This window comes from Lygodium microphyllum, chromosome 24, assembly GCF_053477565.2.
Source record: "Lygodium microphyllum isolate KBCC chromosome 24, Lygodium_microphyllum_v1.1.10, whole genome shotgun sequence".
Classification (NCBI taxonomy): Eukaryota; Viridiplantae; Streptophyta; class Polypodiopsida; order Schizaeales; family Lygodiaceae; genus Lygodium; species Lygodium microphyllum.
In genome coordinates, this window is record NC_141158.1 from 102,332,661 (window position 1) to 102,347,294 (window position 14,634).

At 38.8% G+C, this 14,634-nt stretch overlaps 1 protein-coding gene across 1 annotated transcript; it reads left to right on the forward strand.

Annotated features, from left to right (window-relative positions):
* Window positions 1-368: 368 nt before the first annotated feature.
* LOC148015458 (uncharacterized) lies at window positions 369-2,720 on the forward strand. The gene has a single exon (XM_087665208.1). It carries the CDS (start codon window positions 369-371, stop codon window positions 2,718-2,720), a length of 2,352 nt encoding a protein of 783 aa, XP_087521334.1.
* Window positions 2,721-14,634: the final 11,914 nt, after the last annotated feature.

Consider the following 14,634-nt stretch of genomic DNA (forward strand, 5'->3'; position numbering starts at 1 on the left):
TTATAATGAAACTAGGTGGCATGATTCAGGAATGTGATTATTGGTGATTATTGATTCGCACAATTCATAGATGTATCATGTATGTTGACTCTAAAATATTATATGATATAAACGTATGTGTATCTAAATTTAATGTGGTCTTCATCTTATAGGACTTTCCATTGGATATTAAGGGTGAGGGCTTGAGAATAGTGACTTTGTGGAGTGGAGGTGGTTGATAATCTCAAAGGGCTTTGGCTATACGATACTCTTGCTTTTGAGATCAAGGTATGAGCTCTAAACTTTATCTCTTTGTTTTTTAAAGCACTATAATAATAGTTCATGCAAATTGATACTTTATCATGTATGTGTTTTAGTATAGATTCTCAATGGCACCCAAAAGAATGAAGAGGCAAAAGACTCTGAAAGCAATGTTTGGTTGGGTAGCTCCCTCTCAGGTTATTGAGGAAGCTGCTGATTGTCCTCTTGATTTTGATCTTAATGATGATTTGCAAGAAGATTTAGATATGCATGGTTTGGAAGGGTCAACTTCCACACAAAATGCTAGTAATATGCATGGCTTGGATGGGAAAACTTCTTTGGATAATGCAAGTAATGCTTCAAATGCTCAAGGAGAGCAAAAGCAAGGTTCGGTAAGGAAATTTAGAGCCCAATGGAAAGCAAAGTTTCCTTGGCTCAAATATGTTTTGCGGGATGACGAAAAAGGAGTTATGAAATGCGAATGGTGCGAGATGTACAAAGTGTCAGGTCCATGGGGTATGGGAGATGGATGTATTACTATGCAACATGATGCTATCAAGGTACATGCATTGTCTAGTGGCCATAAAATGGCAATGGCCAAGTACACTTGTACAGTGGAAAAGAAAGCAAAGCCAATTCCAGTGCACATTGCATCAATAGATGATGCAAATAAGGCAAGGATCATTACCACCATGAAACTAATGTATTATGTTGCAAAGAAGGACAACTCGATCGCCTCATTTGAAGATCTTTGTGACTTGGCTATGTCTTTAAATGTTCCAAATATGCCGAGGACTACAGAGTACTCTTCCTATACAAGTCGATACGCCGGCATTGAGTTCCTTTTAGCGATGTCAAGTCAATTGTTGGAAATGCAAATTGTATCTATGCTAGATTCTCCATATTTCTCAGTGATGTTGGATGAGAGTACAGATAGAGGACTTGAGATGCATTTGATAGTATATTGTACTTATCTTGCAGGCAAAGGGGTGGGGGTTAAGCAGTCAAGTTTTATGGGTATTATGACACTGACAGATGGAAAAGGAAAGACCATCTATGATGCTTTGATGCACTTTCTTAATGCAAGAGGCCTATGCAAGCAAAGAATGATTAGCTTGGCAACTGATGGGGCATCATGTATGGTTGGACATGAGATAGGGGTTGTTGGGCTCCTTAGAAAGGACTTGCCAAATTTAATTGCAGTGCACTGCATTGCACATCGAGAAGCTTTGGCTGCTGGAGATGCTTGCAAATTATTTCCAGAGCTTCTCTTTGTAGAGAAGCTAGCAAACAAAGTGTATTCATGGATCAATAACTCATCTAAAAGAAACAATGAATTGATGTCTCTTTTAGAGATTATGCAGTTAGATGCACATCGACCATTACAAATTCATGCAGTTAGATGGCTTTCACGTGGACAAGTCATAGAAAGACTTGTTGCCTTAATGCCGGCTATCTTGACAACTTGGAAAAATGAAAAGTTGATGGATTGGTACAATAAAGCTAGACATTTTGTTGTGCAGTTTTGCATTCACATGATGGCTGATGTATTAAAAGAATTGAATTTCTTGAGTCTAAAGTTTCAGGAAGAAATAGTGGATCTAACAACCATTGGAAGTGCTATTGATGTGGTTATATCAAAGCTTAAGCATTGCTTTTTTAGACCCATGAATTTCGCAGAAGATACCACATACTTATCAAAGTTCTTGGGATGCTCTAAAAAAGGATACTTAGAAATGGTTGATAAGGATGGCTATATACATAGACATGAATTGATATATAGACCACTTCCTAAAGGTAAAAATAAAGATGATGCATCTACTGGGAAGAAAAAGGATGTTGAAAAGCAAGATGCTCCAATGATAAGACCACACATTGATGGTACTTTGAAATCTTGCATGCAGCTTGCAATGGACTATGTGCAATGTTTGATAGATAGTCTAAATGCTCGTTTTCCAGATCTTCCACTCTTTAATGCTGTAAAGCTTTTTAGCCCATGCTTTTATGCTCAAGATGATGAAATTAGAGATAAGAATGCTAAGAGATGGCTTGATAAGTTGGTACAATATCTTCAACCATGTGAGGAAGGAGAAGAATTGTTGCATCCCTTGGTTGATAGAAAAGCTTGTGAACAAGAGTTGTTTATGTTTATTGAGACTCTTCGCTTAAATTGTGAAGGGTTTACAATGAAAGAAGCATGGAGAGCATTTTCATTAATGAAAGAATGGCAAGAAAGCTTTCCTAATATGATGAAGTTATGGCAAGCTATTCTTGTTATTCCAGCAAGCACTATGGCATGTGAAAGAGGTTTCTCACGCCAAAATATGATTAAGGATGCAAGAAGAATATCAATGTCTATCAAGACTTTGGATGCTCTCATGCGTGTTGCACTTACAGGACCAAAGCTAGATGATGTGGAATGGAATAGAGTTTTTGAGATTTGGCAAGATGCTAAAGAACGCAGGATATATGATGTTTGAGTAGTACAAGATGTATGATATTGGGTATTTTCATTCCTTAGTGAATCGAGCCCTTTTCCTTTTGTGTTTTCCTAAAGGCATGTCAAAGTGGTTGATTAGCATAGATATTTTAAACATCCAAACCTTAAGTACTAGGGTTTACCATTTGTCGTTTTAAAGCTTGGGTTTTTAAGTGATTTAAATGTTTGGATTGGTGTATATCTTTACATATATAATTGGAATTTGCATTGATTTATCCCGAAATTTTTACAAAAGGGAATTTTGAAGGGGATTTTTTTTTTCCCCACGTCATGATGGGTAAAATGAAGGGCAAATATGCTTTTAGGACGTCTACTAAAATACTCATGAAGGGCTTAGGGCATCCTTAAACGTCAAAAAGCAGGCCTGAGTACGGGGACAGATACAGAGCCTGTGTCTGCACGATGCAAATACGATCTGCGCGAGATTGTTTGTATCGAGATTTGGAAAATCTCTTCCGAATCCGAAATATACTAACAGGGCACAATGCGACATCGTATATATGGCTTCTTCTACCTGCCCGGTCATGTATTTGTTACATGACGACTACGACTCATTCATGTTTTTGTTACAGAGCCATTAGGGACTACGACTCTGTAAAGTTCGTGCACAGTTCACGCGTGTGGTATGACGTGCAACTTCTTGGGGTGCAAACACAAATAATATGGCATGTTAGTTCCAACTTCCACGGTTCCACGCCTTCCTTGGGGCCATTCCACGACTTGAAGTAACGCACTAGTTCATATACACAAATAAGTTTACTCACTACAAGGAAATAGATCGTTTGAAGAGTAAAAATAGATGCATTTTATAAGCTAAGAGAAATTCTTACTATACGCATGCTTATTCACTCATCCTAATCAGTGTCTAAAATCACATGAACTTTACACATATAAGCACAACAATATGTGTGCTTATTCATTCATCATAATCAGTGTTTAAAATCACATGAATTTTATAAGCTAAGAGAAAATCTTACTATATGCATCATGCATGCTTATTCACTCATCATAATCAGTGTCGAAAATCACATGAATTTTACACATATAAGCACAACAATAAACACATTAATTAAACATGATCCGATTGCAATTTTCGCATGGTTTTGGTAAAATGGAGATTATCACAATTAGAGAAGACTAAAAGCACATTTACTTTTTCAAGAGAATTCTCCTTCTCCCTTTCAATCTTTCATCAAACCTTAGCAAGAAATCTTCATCTTCCTTCTTGATCTCCACTTCTTATGCCCAATGGATAACAAAGAAAGATTCCTAGCCTTACATGAGCATCATATAGGTGAGCTTTGAGCAAGCAATGCTTCTTGCTGATGAGTAGCACAATCAAGGCAATTTGTGCCATTTTCGCAACACTTAAGAGGCTTCACTTTGGCATGATTCTTATAACTAAATCTTCCTACTCTTTTTCCTTACTATGGAATAAATAATCATTTAGAAGTGGTGCATATTACCTCATATTGATGGCTTTTCTTACTCATGACAACCCTAGAAATAGATAGCAGGGGGGCAACCATGATACTTTGATTGAAAGCTTCAAATCTTCAATGAGAAGAAAATACACTATTTCAACCTAGGGATTCATCTATGTCAAACTTTCTTGACGATATCAAAGATATTGAACATGATAGGCAAGAATGCATCCATGGAGTCTCTTATGGATTCAATATTAGAGACAAATAGTTACAATGCATTAATTTCTTTTCTCTAATGCTTAGATTTTATTTCAAATCTCTTAAAGGAATGAAGATTGATGGGTATTTAAGCTATAATGGTCATCGAGAAGCATGATAAAGAAAAATTAGGAGCATTCAAGCCATGCCCAACTAATTGAAAGAGGTGTTCTTCTTCCATTCTTAATATCTCTTATTCATTCTTTTAGTCAGTTTATCCACTTGCTAAGAGATATCAAAGAATTTAAAACTCCATGAACTTTTACTTCAATTCATTGTTAGAATGTGTCTTGATCAAAACAGTAAATTTGAAGTCTCTTATATCCACAATCTATGCTTGATCCCATTCTTGATAAAAACTCATAAAACAGAGCAAGTATATTCAATGGACAGTGAGTTACTCATCCAAGAGGTACTCTTTATGCCAATCTTTTCTTCATTTGATTGATTATTTTCTTTTCTAATCCAACTTTCAATTCTTGTTTACGTAAAATGTTTATAGCCCTTGTTTAGGCTTTAGGGTCTACATAAATTCTTGTTTCAATTTCCAATTCAAGGGAGATAGTAAGACAAAAGAGAGATAAACCTTCCTCACTATTAAAGATCTCAAAGGGATGTACAACTTGATCTAGATTGAAACTTTGCATGCCCCCCAATGATTTGAGCCCATGTAGAGATCCCTTGCTTGTCGTTTTATCCCTCACATAGGTACAATGCCTGGAGAATTAAAGACTTAAGATCCCTTGAAGATTCAAAACTCTTCAAGATTGAAATAGGGTCAAAAAGAGTGTTTTCATGATACTGCAATATTCGTGCATATCATTACCTATACAATATTCACTCTAGGAGATGATACACAAGTGTTACAGGTTTCCTACATGTCCTTGGATTGGTGGCTTGAAATAGCCTTTACCAAGCATATGCAACTCAAGACAAAGCACTTACATGTGTATAGAGGATGCAAGTCTATGTAGTCTAGGCTTAAAGTTTTGATTATGGTATTTTCTATTTTAAACCTAGTACAATGATTAAATACTCATCTTGAAGAGGCAACTGAGTACTTCAATTAATAAAGAATATCTGAAATCAAAGTCTCTTACCTCAAGATATATCCATTTTTCTAATATATAGAGGGTACTACAAGAATACATTTCTATGACATGTCATAAATGCAAAATCGAGGCCTAGGATGAGTATTTATAGCAATTTAAAAAAAACCCAAGGAATCTCCAAAGATAACAAAATGCAAACTTCTTGAGTACAATGCTAAAATGAAAGCTTCTTTTGGTAAAGTTGTTGAATCCAATACTCAAATCATGTTTGAATTTTCTTAATGGATGCAATCCCAAATGGCGAAAAAAGAGAACAAAGGGAAGGCTTAGCCAAGCAATGATATGAGAGTTTCATTTTAGTCCATCAACTCAAACTTTCAAGCCATTATTGGATGAAGAGACATCCTTAATAATCAATTTGAAGTTGGATGAATTTCTCAAGTACCAAGAGGTCCTCTATGTTGAGATATCGAGCTCCACTCGTGATACGCCAGGGTGACCGTTGTGTATTTATGTCACCGACTTGTCAGTTGCAGACGCGGTTGGTACACCGCCCATGAATAATAGCTACATGATAGCTATCCTTATCTACTCTAGTTCGTGGCTCAGTTGGTATGCCACCTTAGTTAGTTGAGTTTGGTTTGAGACCCATATAGAGGGTTCTTCTATTTCTTTGTACTTGAGTTCTTTTGGCTTACACAACTAAGAAGAGGAAAACTGTTTTCAGCCTCCACCCTTGTGTGTATTCCCCCATTGTGCAATCAAGAAAGCTTTAAGCGAGACTCCTTCCTTCTCTTCCACAATCTTGACATGGTATCAGAGCCTTGTTCGTGGTAAGGAGCTCAAGAAAGCAAGCCAAGCTCGCGGTGTTCTGGTAAGAGGAGCAGTGTTGCTTTTATTTTCTGTTTTGGGAGCAGATCTCTGTAGGTAGCACAGCCGGAAAGTGCAGGAGTGCATTGTCTCAGGTTGAGACGCCCTTCGCGGTGAAGCAAGAGGGCAGTATATACTGCGGGATTGGATTAGCCCTTGGCGACCTTGTTTTTTTGATTTGAGGCCATTTCGGGGCCTGTTTTGGAGGCGGAAGTTTTCTGCACGCACTCAAGAAAAGGCTCAGTTTTATGCTGTGCAGCCACTGTTCTACAGGTCGGTGAAAAGTTATTGTAGAAATTGCATCGTATGCTTGTGCGCAGAGACATTGGGAGTTTCAGAATCATCCTTGGTTCCTGTTTATGCAAAATCGTCACTAGGAAGTGACTATGTGGTCAAATACCACTTTCGCCAGTTTTGCAGATTTGCCCTTGTGAGGGTGAAGCTGTGTTTTTTGCAGTGACAGAATTTTTTGTAGTATTCTGTAATGGCGTTTGATTCTCTTTCATAGATTGTCACTGAAAAGCTTGACAAGAACAACTTCCAGGCATGGAAGTTTAGAATGACGAATTTCCTTATGGGAAAAGGATATTGGGAATTTGTTGCAGGAAATGAAGAAAAACCAGTTCTTCCTGATGTTCCCAATCAACAGCAAATGCAGGCATTCAAAGCATGGCATGAGAGAGCCAGGAAAGTTATGTACTGGCTGTCTATCAGCATTTCAGACTCTATGATTGTGCATATTCAGGATGCAAGTACGCCAAAGGAGGCATGGGATACTCTGTCAAAGATGTATAGCACAAATACATAAGCCAGGAAAATGCAGCTCAAGCAAGAGTTGCACAATGTGCAAAGAGAAAATATGAGCATAAATGACTACCACATGAAGGTGAAGAAGATTGCAGATGCACTTGCTTCCATTGGGTTGCCAGTGGAAGATGATGATTTAGTTTCTGTGACCTTGAATGGTCTAGGAAAGGATTATGCACAGTTTTGGACATCCATTTCAGTTCGTGAAAGATTTCCTGATTTTGAGGAGTTGATTGCTCTTCTAATTTCTGAGGAGCAGAGAAATGGTGGTGCATCTTCTTCAGGAGGAACTTCAAAAGAAGCTGTCTTCTACTCAAATGCTGGAAGAGGTAGAGGCAGAGGTAGAGGAGGCCGTGGTAGAAATCAGAATATGCAGCAAACTCAAGAAAACCAGTCCTATAGAGGAGGACGTGGTAACTCTAGAGGCAGGGGGAGCCAAAGAGGTCGTGGTGGATGGCAAAGAGGTCAAAATGCAAACAGTAATGTTGAATGCTACTACTGTGGTAAAATGGGTCATATGGCTAAAGACTGCTATAAAAAGCAGAATGACATCATGAATGAAAAACTGCAACAAGGAAATTATGCATCTTCTAGTAGACAGGGTGATGACAGAAATGAGCATTTATTCATGGTGCAGCACATGAACAATTCTGTGACAAGTGCAGAAGAAAGCAATGATGTATGGTATGTTGACTTAGGTGCATCAAACCACATGACAGGTCATGCAGAATGGATGGAGGATGCAAGAAAAATGAAAAAACTAGGATTTGTGGAGACTGGTGATGATACTGCACATCCTATTGTGTAGATTGAAAAAATTCCTTTGTCTATGCAGGATGGGAAAAAGAAATACCTGTCTGATGTATTTCATGTCCCGAATATCACAAAGAATCTGGTTTCTGTTGGTCAAATGGTTGAGCAGGGCTTGCAGGTCAGATTTAATCCTCATGGATGCTTTGTTGAGGATATGAAAAATAATGGTCGCTTGATACCAAAAGGAAAGAAGAAGGGCAGAATGTTTACATTGGATGCAGACATGTCTGAATTGAGTGCAGCAATGTTTGCACATGGGACCAGTGTAGTTGCAGATATTGATATCTGGCATAAACGCATTGGTCATGTTAATGTACAGCGACTTAAATCAATGCAGGCCCAAAATATTGTTGTAGGATTGCCAAAATTCAAGGTTGCAGAAATGCATAAGGTATGTGAAGCCTGTCAGTTTGGAAAACAGGCAAGGAAACCATTTCCTAGACATGTTCAAGAGAGTAAGAAGCCATTGGAATTAATCCACTCTGATGTGTGGACAACTAAAGCTGCATCTCTTGGAGGCTGTCATTATTTTGTCAGTTTTATTGATGACTATAGCAGAAAAGTTTGGGTGTATTTTATGAAAAAGAAAAGTGAAGTTTTTGGGTATTTCAAAACTCTTAAAGCGATGGTTGAAAAAGAAACAGGCCTGCAGATAAAATGCCTAAGGTCAGATGGAGGGGGAGAGTACCTCTCAAATGAGTTTGCAAGGTTCCTGTAGGAGCATGGCATAAAGCAGCAATATTCATGCAGTCATACCCCACAACAAAATGGAATTGCAGAAAGAAAAAACAGACATATTGGAGAGGTGTCTCGTGCCATGCTCAATGAAAAAGACCTGCCAGATTTTTATTGGGCTGAAGCAATTGCTATAGCAGTCTACATAATGAACAGGACTCCCATTGCAGCAATACATGGAATGACTCCAGAGGAGAGGTATACTGGTAGGAAATCAGATATTTCTCATTTGAAAATTTTTGGTTGCATTGCCTATGTACATGTGCCAGATGAGTTGAGATCCAAGTTGGATCCAAAAGCTGAGAAGTGCATCTTTATTGGTTACTCTCTGCAGCAAAAAGGGTATAGATGCTATAACCCTTCTACTCGTAAGTTTACAGTGAGCAGAGATGTTGTTTTTGATGAGATGAGTAGCTGGTATAAACCAGTAAATGTGATTGATGATGTAGATGCACAAAATGGTAATGCTGCACAGAATTCACAGCAGTAGTCACAAAATATTAGTGGACCTGGAGCGTCCTCTAGTAGTGGTTCACATTCTTCGCCATGGACAGGCAGATTGAGATCAGGAGAATCTTCTCAAAGCAATGCAGATAGTGGTATGTAGGTATCACGAAAAGGAAAAGAGAAGGTTGATCAGCCCATGTTTGATGTGAATGCAGGTCACTCTTATGTGGATGGTGAATCCAGTGGCTCAGAACAGAGCATTGATGATGAGTTGGGTATTCCTTCTATTGTTACACTTGGAGTAAGGAAGACCAGGGATGTTTTGAGAGCACCTGGGAGTGAACCTACTTTGCGCAGGTCTACGAGAGCTAGGTATCCTGTGGATAGGCTGAAATATGATGGATTTACAGCCATTCACTATGCATATATGGTTAAAGTGATACATGAACCAGAACCCACTTCTTTTGAGGAAGCCATGGGAAAAGAAAAATGGGAGAAATCCATGGATGAAGAAATGAATGCCTTGGAAGCAAATGCTACATGGAAATTGGTACCTTTGCCTAAAGGTAAAAATGCAATTGGCTGTAAGTGGGTTTATAAGGTGAAGCACAATGCAGATGGTTCTGTGAATATATACAAGGCAAGATTAGTAGTCAAGGGGTATGCACAAACATATGGCATTGACTATAAATAAACATTCAGTCCGGTTGCAAGGATGGCAACCGTAAGAGCAGTCATTGCTATGGCTGCATCAAAGGGATGGTCTTTACATTAGATGGATGTAAAGAATGCCTTCTTGCATGGTGATTTGCAAGAAGAGGTCTATATGGAGCAGCCACCAGGTTATGTGCATGCTGTTCGTCCTGAGTTTGTTTGCAGGTTGAAGAAAGCCTTGTATGGCTTGAAGCAAGCACCTAGAGCATGGTCTGACAAGATAGGATAATATCTTGTCACTATTGGCTTTCAGATTTTCAAGGCAGATTTCTCACTTTATGTGAGAAAAACAAAGAAAGGTATTATGCTACTTGTCATTTATGTTGATGATTTGATTATGACAGGTGACAGTGATGAAGATATCCTTCATGTGAAAATGCTATTGAAGCAGAAGTTTGAGATGAAGGATTTGGGAGAGCTGCGTTATTTCTTGGGCATTGAGGTGATTAGATCACCAAGTGGGATACAGCTCTTGCAGAGGCAGTATGGATTGGACATGCTGTCCAAATATGGGATGATAGGCTGTAAGCCTATTTCAGTTCCTTTGGAGCAGAATGTGAAGCTGAGCACAGATGTAGGTGAGCTTCTAGAAGACCCTACTATGTACAGACGCATAGTAGGAAGTTTGATTTATATGAGTATTACCAGGCCAGATTTGAGCTATGCTGTTGGATTGGTAAGTCAATTTATGCAGGCTCCAAGGAAACCACATTTGGATGCGGCTAGATGCATACTCAGGTATGTGAAGTCCACATTGCAGTATGGACTATTTTATGAGACTGGGGTTCAGATACAGTTGCATGGATACACTGATGCTGATTGGGCTGGTAGTATTTCTGATAGACGATCTACCAGTGGATATGTGTTCTCTTTTGGGAGTGCTGCAGTCACTTGGAGCAGCAAGAAACAGCCTACAGTTGCCTTGTCGAGCACAGAGGCTGAGTACAGGGGTGCAGCAATGGCTGCATGTGAGGTAGCTTGGTTGCATAAGCTACTTTATGATATGCATCAGTCTACAGATGGACCAGTTGTCATTTATTGTGACAACATGAGTAGTATATACTTGGCAAATAACCCAGTCTATCATGCTAGAACAAAGCACATTGAGGTGCATTATCACTATGTGCGAGAGAGGGTTTTACTAGGTCTTATTGATCTAGTTTATGTCAGCACAGAGGACCAGGTAGCTGACATATTCACGAAGGCATTGGGCGCAGAGAAGCTGCGCAAGTTCAGAGACCTGCTTGGTGTGCAGGAATTGGGATTGAGCTCGAGGGGGAGTGTTGAGATATCGAGCTCCACTCGTGATACGCCAGGGTGACCGTTGTGTATTTATGTCACCGACTTGTCAGTTGCAGACGCGGTTGGTACACCGCCCATGAATAATAGCTACATGATAGCTATCCTTATCTACTCTAGTTCGTGGCTCAGTTGGTATGCCACCTTAGTTAGTTGAGTTTGGTTTGAGACCCATATAGAGGGTTCTTCTATTTCTTTGTACTTGAGTTCTTTTGGCTTACACAACTAAGAAGAGGAAAACTGTTTTCAGCCTCCACCCTTGTGTGTATTCCCCCATTGTGCAATCAAGAAAGCTTCAAGCGAGACTCCTTCCTTCTCTCCCACAATCTTGACACTCTACCTATGGGCAGGTTTGAAAAAATCTCTTGGTCGTCTCATGGAAAGGCTTTCTCCTAATGTTGGAGGTCAAATCGAGAACTATCATGATCAATTTATAAATGAAAAACAACCTTATCATGAAAGAATGCTAAGGGATAAATTGTTTTTGGCAAATTACAATGGACTTGAATAATAATGGTTCTAGGATAAGTTGAATATAATCAACTATCCACTATAGACTTAATAATATGATATCTATCATATATCATTTGCAAAAGGATTGTTGGCCATCATACAAGCAATTGATGTACATCCTAACCTATGAAAGCCATAGATATAGGATAGAAAAGTGTTATTTAAGATATTGCAAGTTTCAATTTTTATACAATGAATTTTAAAGTATCACTATTTGTTATCTCTTCTCATTCTTGTGTAATTGGTATTGTAAAGAATTGAAAAAGATACATTTACTTTGGGAAAATTTTAAAAATACTCTAGCTACACTAATGTGAATATGTAAGGTATAGGAGGATTATCTTTTTTAATCATATTGAGTAATAAGCATACCTTTTTATCTTCAACCTTATTCTTCGTAGCTTTAATGGCTTTCATCTCTTTCACTCCCTCGCTTTGTCTTTGTCTTGCATATTCTAGCCTTTTTCTCTCCTTTGAATTGGCTTTCTCTCTCTTTTTTCTATTTTCTCTTAGACCTCTCTCTTACAAGTGGTATCAAAGCTAAGGGTTTTGATCCATTTGATTTTCTCAATTCTCCATATCTATTCTTCTATTTTCATCTCAAAAAAGTGTAGGCAACATGTATATCATACACATGGCAAGGACTTATAGGATTTCTATATTTAGCAATGACTATCGTTGGAGGCTTTGAGAAGAGTCTTGGGGATCATTTTTGTAGTATCAAGGCCAAAATAGAAACTCATGGACCAATTTCTAGTCTTTTTCTCTCCTCTCCACACACACACTCTTCTTTTCCATTTTCTCTCTCCTCTCATGTTGAGAAATAAGCATGGGAACTCTCCTTAGACTAGAGAGGATAAGGGTAGCTAGGTGTAAATAGACTGGAGGACATGGGAGCAAGGGGAAACCCTAGCCCTAACTCCTCTAGAGGCTATATAAGTAACCTAAAGTACACACTCACAGTTGAGGAGAGTGTACTAGTTGTACCTTGAACAACTGACTAAACAAGATCTTATTCTTGTACTTGAGATCTCTCTGTCCCTCTTGTGCACACTTTCTCATGTTTCCAACTCTGATTTGCAACATGGTATCAGAGCCTCCTCTGATCCTTTCAGCTTCCTCCATCCTCAGCTTTACTAATACACATGAGCATTCATTATCTTTATCTTTTCCTTCTTACCTCCATAGCCAAACCTTGATCCCCTGACCTTGGAGGGCTTGGTCAAAACAAAGAAGCTATATCTTGCTCGACATTCTTCTAGGAAGTTGTGCCTCAAATCCTAGTGAAGCTGTCTATCATGTGAAACATCGACATTGTCCACATCAGAAGGCAGCATTGTAAAAAACGCGGAGACAGGTGCAGATCTGGGTAAAGCTCAATTCATACTGTTGCATGCACTACAAAAGGCGCAATCATGATGGACTTGTTAAGGAAATGGTAGTCCCCAAGTGGGCTTCCTAACCGTAAAAGGGTTTGACAAAATTCCTTCTTTGCTGGCCACACAGAGGCCAACCCTAACTACTTGGTTTCTGACAACCATAGCCAGGGATCTCCAAGCTCACTCATTTTTCATTTTTTTCATTGTTTCTCAACCTAGACATTATCAACAGTTATCTTAATCACTGAAAAACACTTGTCAAGCCTTGTTACTGGCCTGTGGAGCTTAAATACAAAGTGCTTCTCATTCCATGGAGAATATTAAGCTTGCAAAGATCAACCTACATTATGAGTACTAGAATGGACATTGGTAAGAGTGCTTCTTAGCACTATTGATGCATTCAACTAATGACCCGTACTGTTTGTTGTTGGTAAATCATATGAGTATTACTATACTCTCCTCTCATTCATCCCATAGCATAGAGTTGATTGATAAGCTATGCTCCACCAAGAACTCTTCTAATAGGCCACATTATCAAGAAGAGCCTGAAGTCTAGTCAAAGCTCACATCGTTGTAACCTAGGAAAACAGTAAATCTTAAATCAAGGGTTGTTCGAAGAACAAGACCTCCTAAATCCTATCTTGAGATATTGCATATGTATGACTTCCAACCATTTTCAGCTCTACAACTTTAAAAGTTGGTTATAATCTATAAGGTTATTAGTTTTGCTATTCAATTGTCGGCCACCTGTAAAGGACTAGACAGCTGCCATTGCTTAAGGCAATACGTAAGACCTTCCTATAATGGCCATGGCCTATGCAAATGTAAGGCCTCAAATTTGAAAGTTTAATGGAAAATATTTCCATCCTTGGCAAGTCTTGGTAAAATACAAAATGATGGAAAGAGGCTACTTGCCCTTCATAAAAGGGACCAAAGTTATTGACCCATCCAATCCCCTTGATGTAGAAGATGGTGAAAGGGATCAAGACATCATCATGCTTCATTTAGATGAATCTTTAATTCATTATATTGACCAACTCTCCACTACCAAGGAGAACTCGGATGAACTTGAAAGGCTCTACGGCGCTACAAGGAAGAACTCCAAGATCTTTCTAAAGATGAGTTTTTTAGCTTGGAGTACAAATAAGGTGAAGATCTAAGCAAGTTTATTTCATATATGAAGGGCTCATGGCACAGCTGGCCTCCGTTTAAGCACCAATTCATGATGAAGATGCCATTGCCATCCTTCTGAAGTTTGTGAAGAAGGTTTTTCCAACTCTTGTGACTACTCTAACTAATATCCCAAACCCAACCTTGGCAAGTACCATCCAGCCTTTCTTGGATGAAGAGAAGAGAAACTATATTGAAGGGACTTCAGCATTTACTTCTCGTGAGCAACTGTTAGTCCATAGCGCTTCTACTAAGTGCTCCTTCTGTCACAAAAAAAGGCATATGGAAAGCAATTGCTAGAAGAAAAAACCTGAACAAAAAAAAGTGCAATAAATGCAAGAAGACCAAGGCATATCACCAGTTAAGTGTCCCAGTGTTCTAGAAGTACCTAAGGAATTGAAGGCCAACTT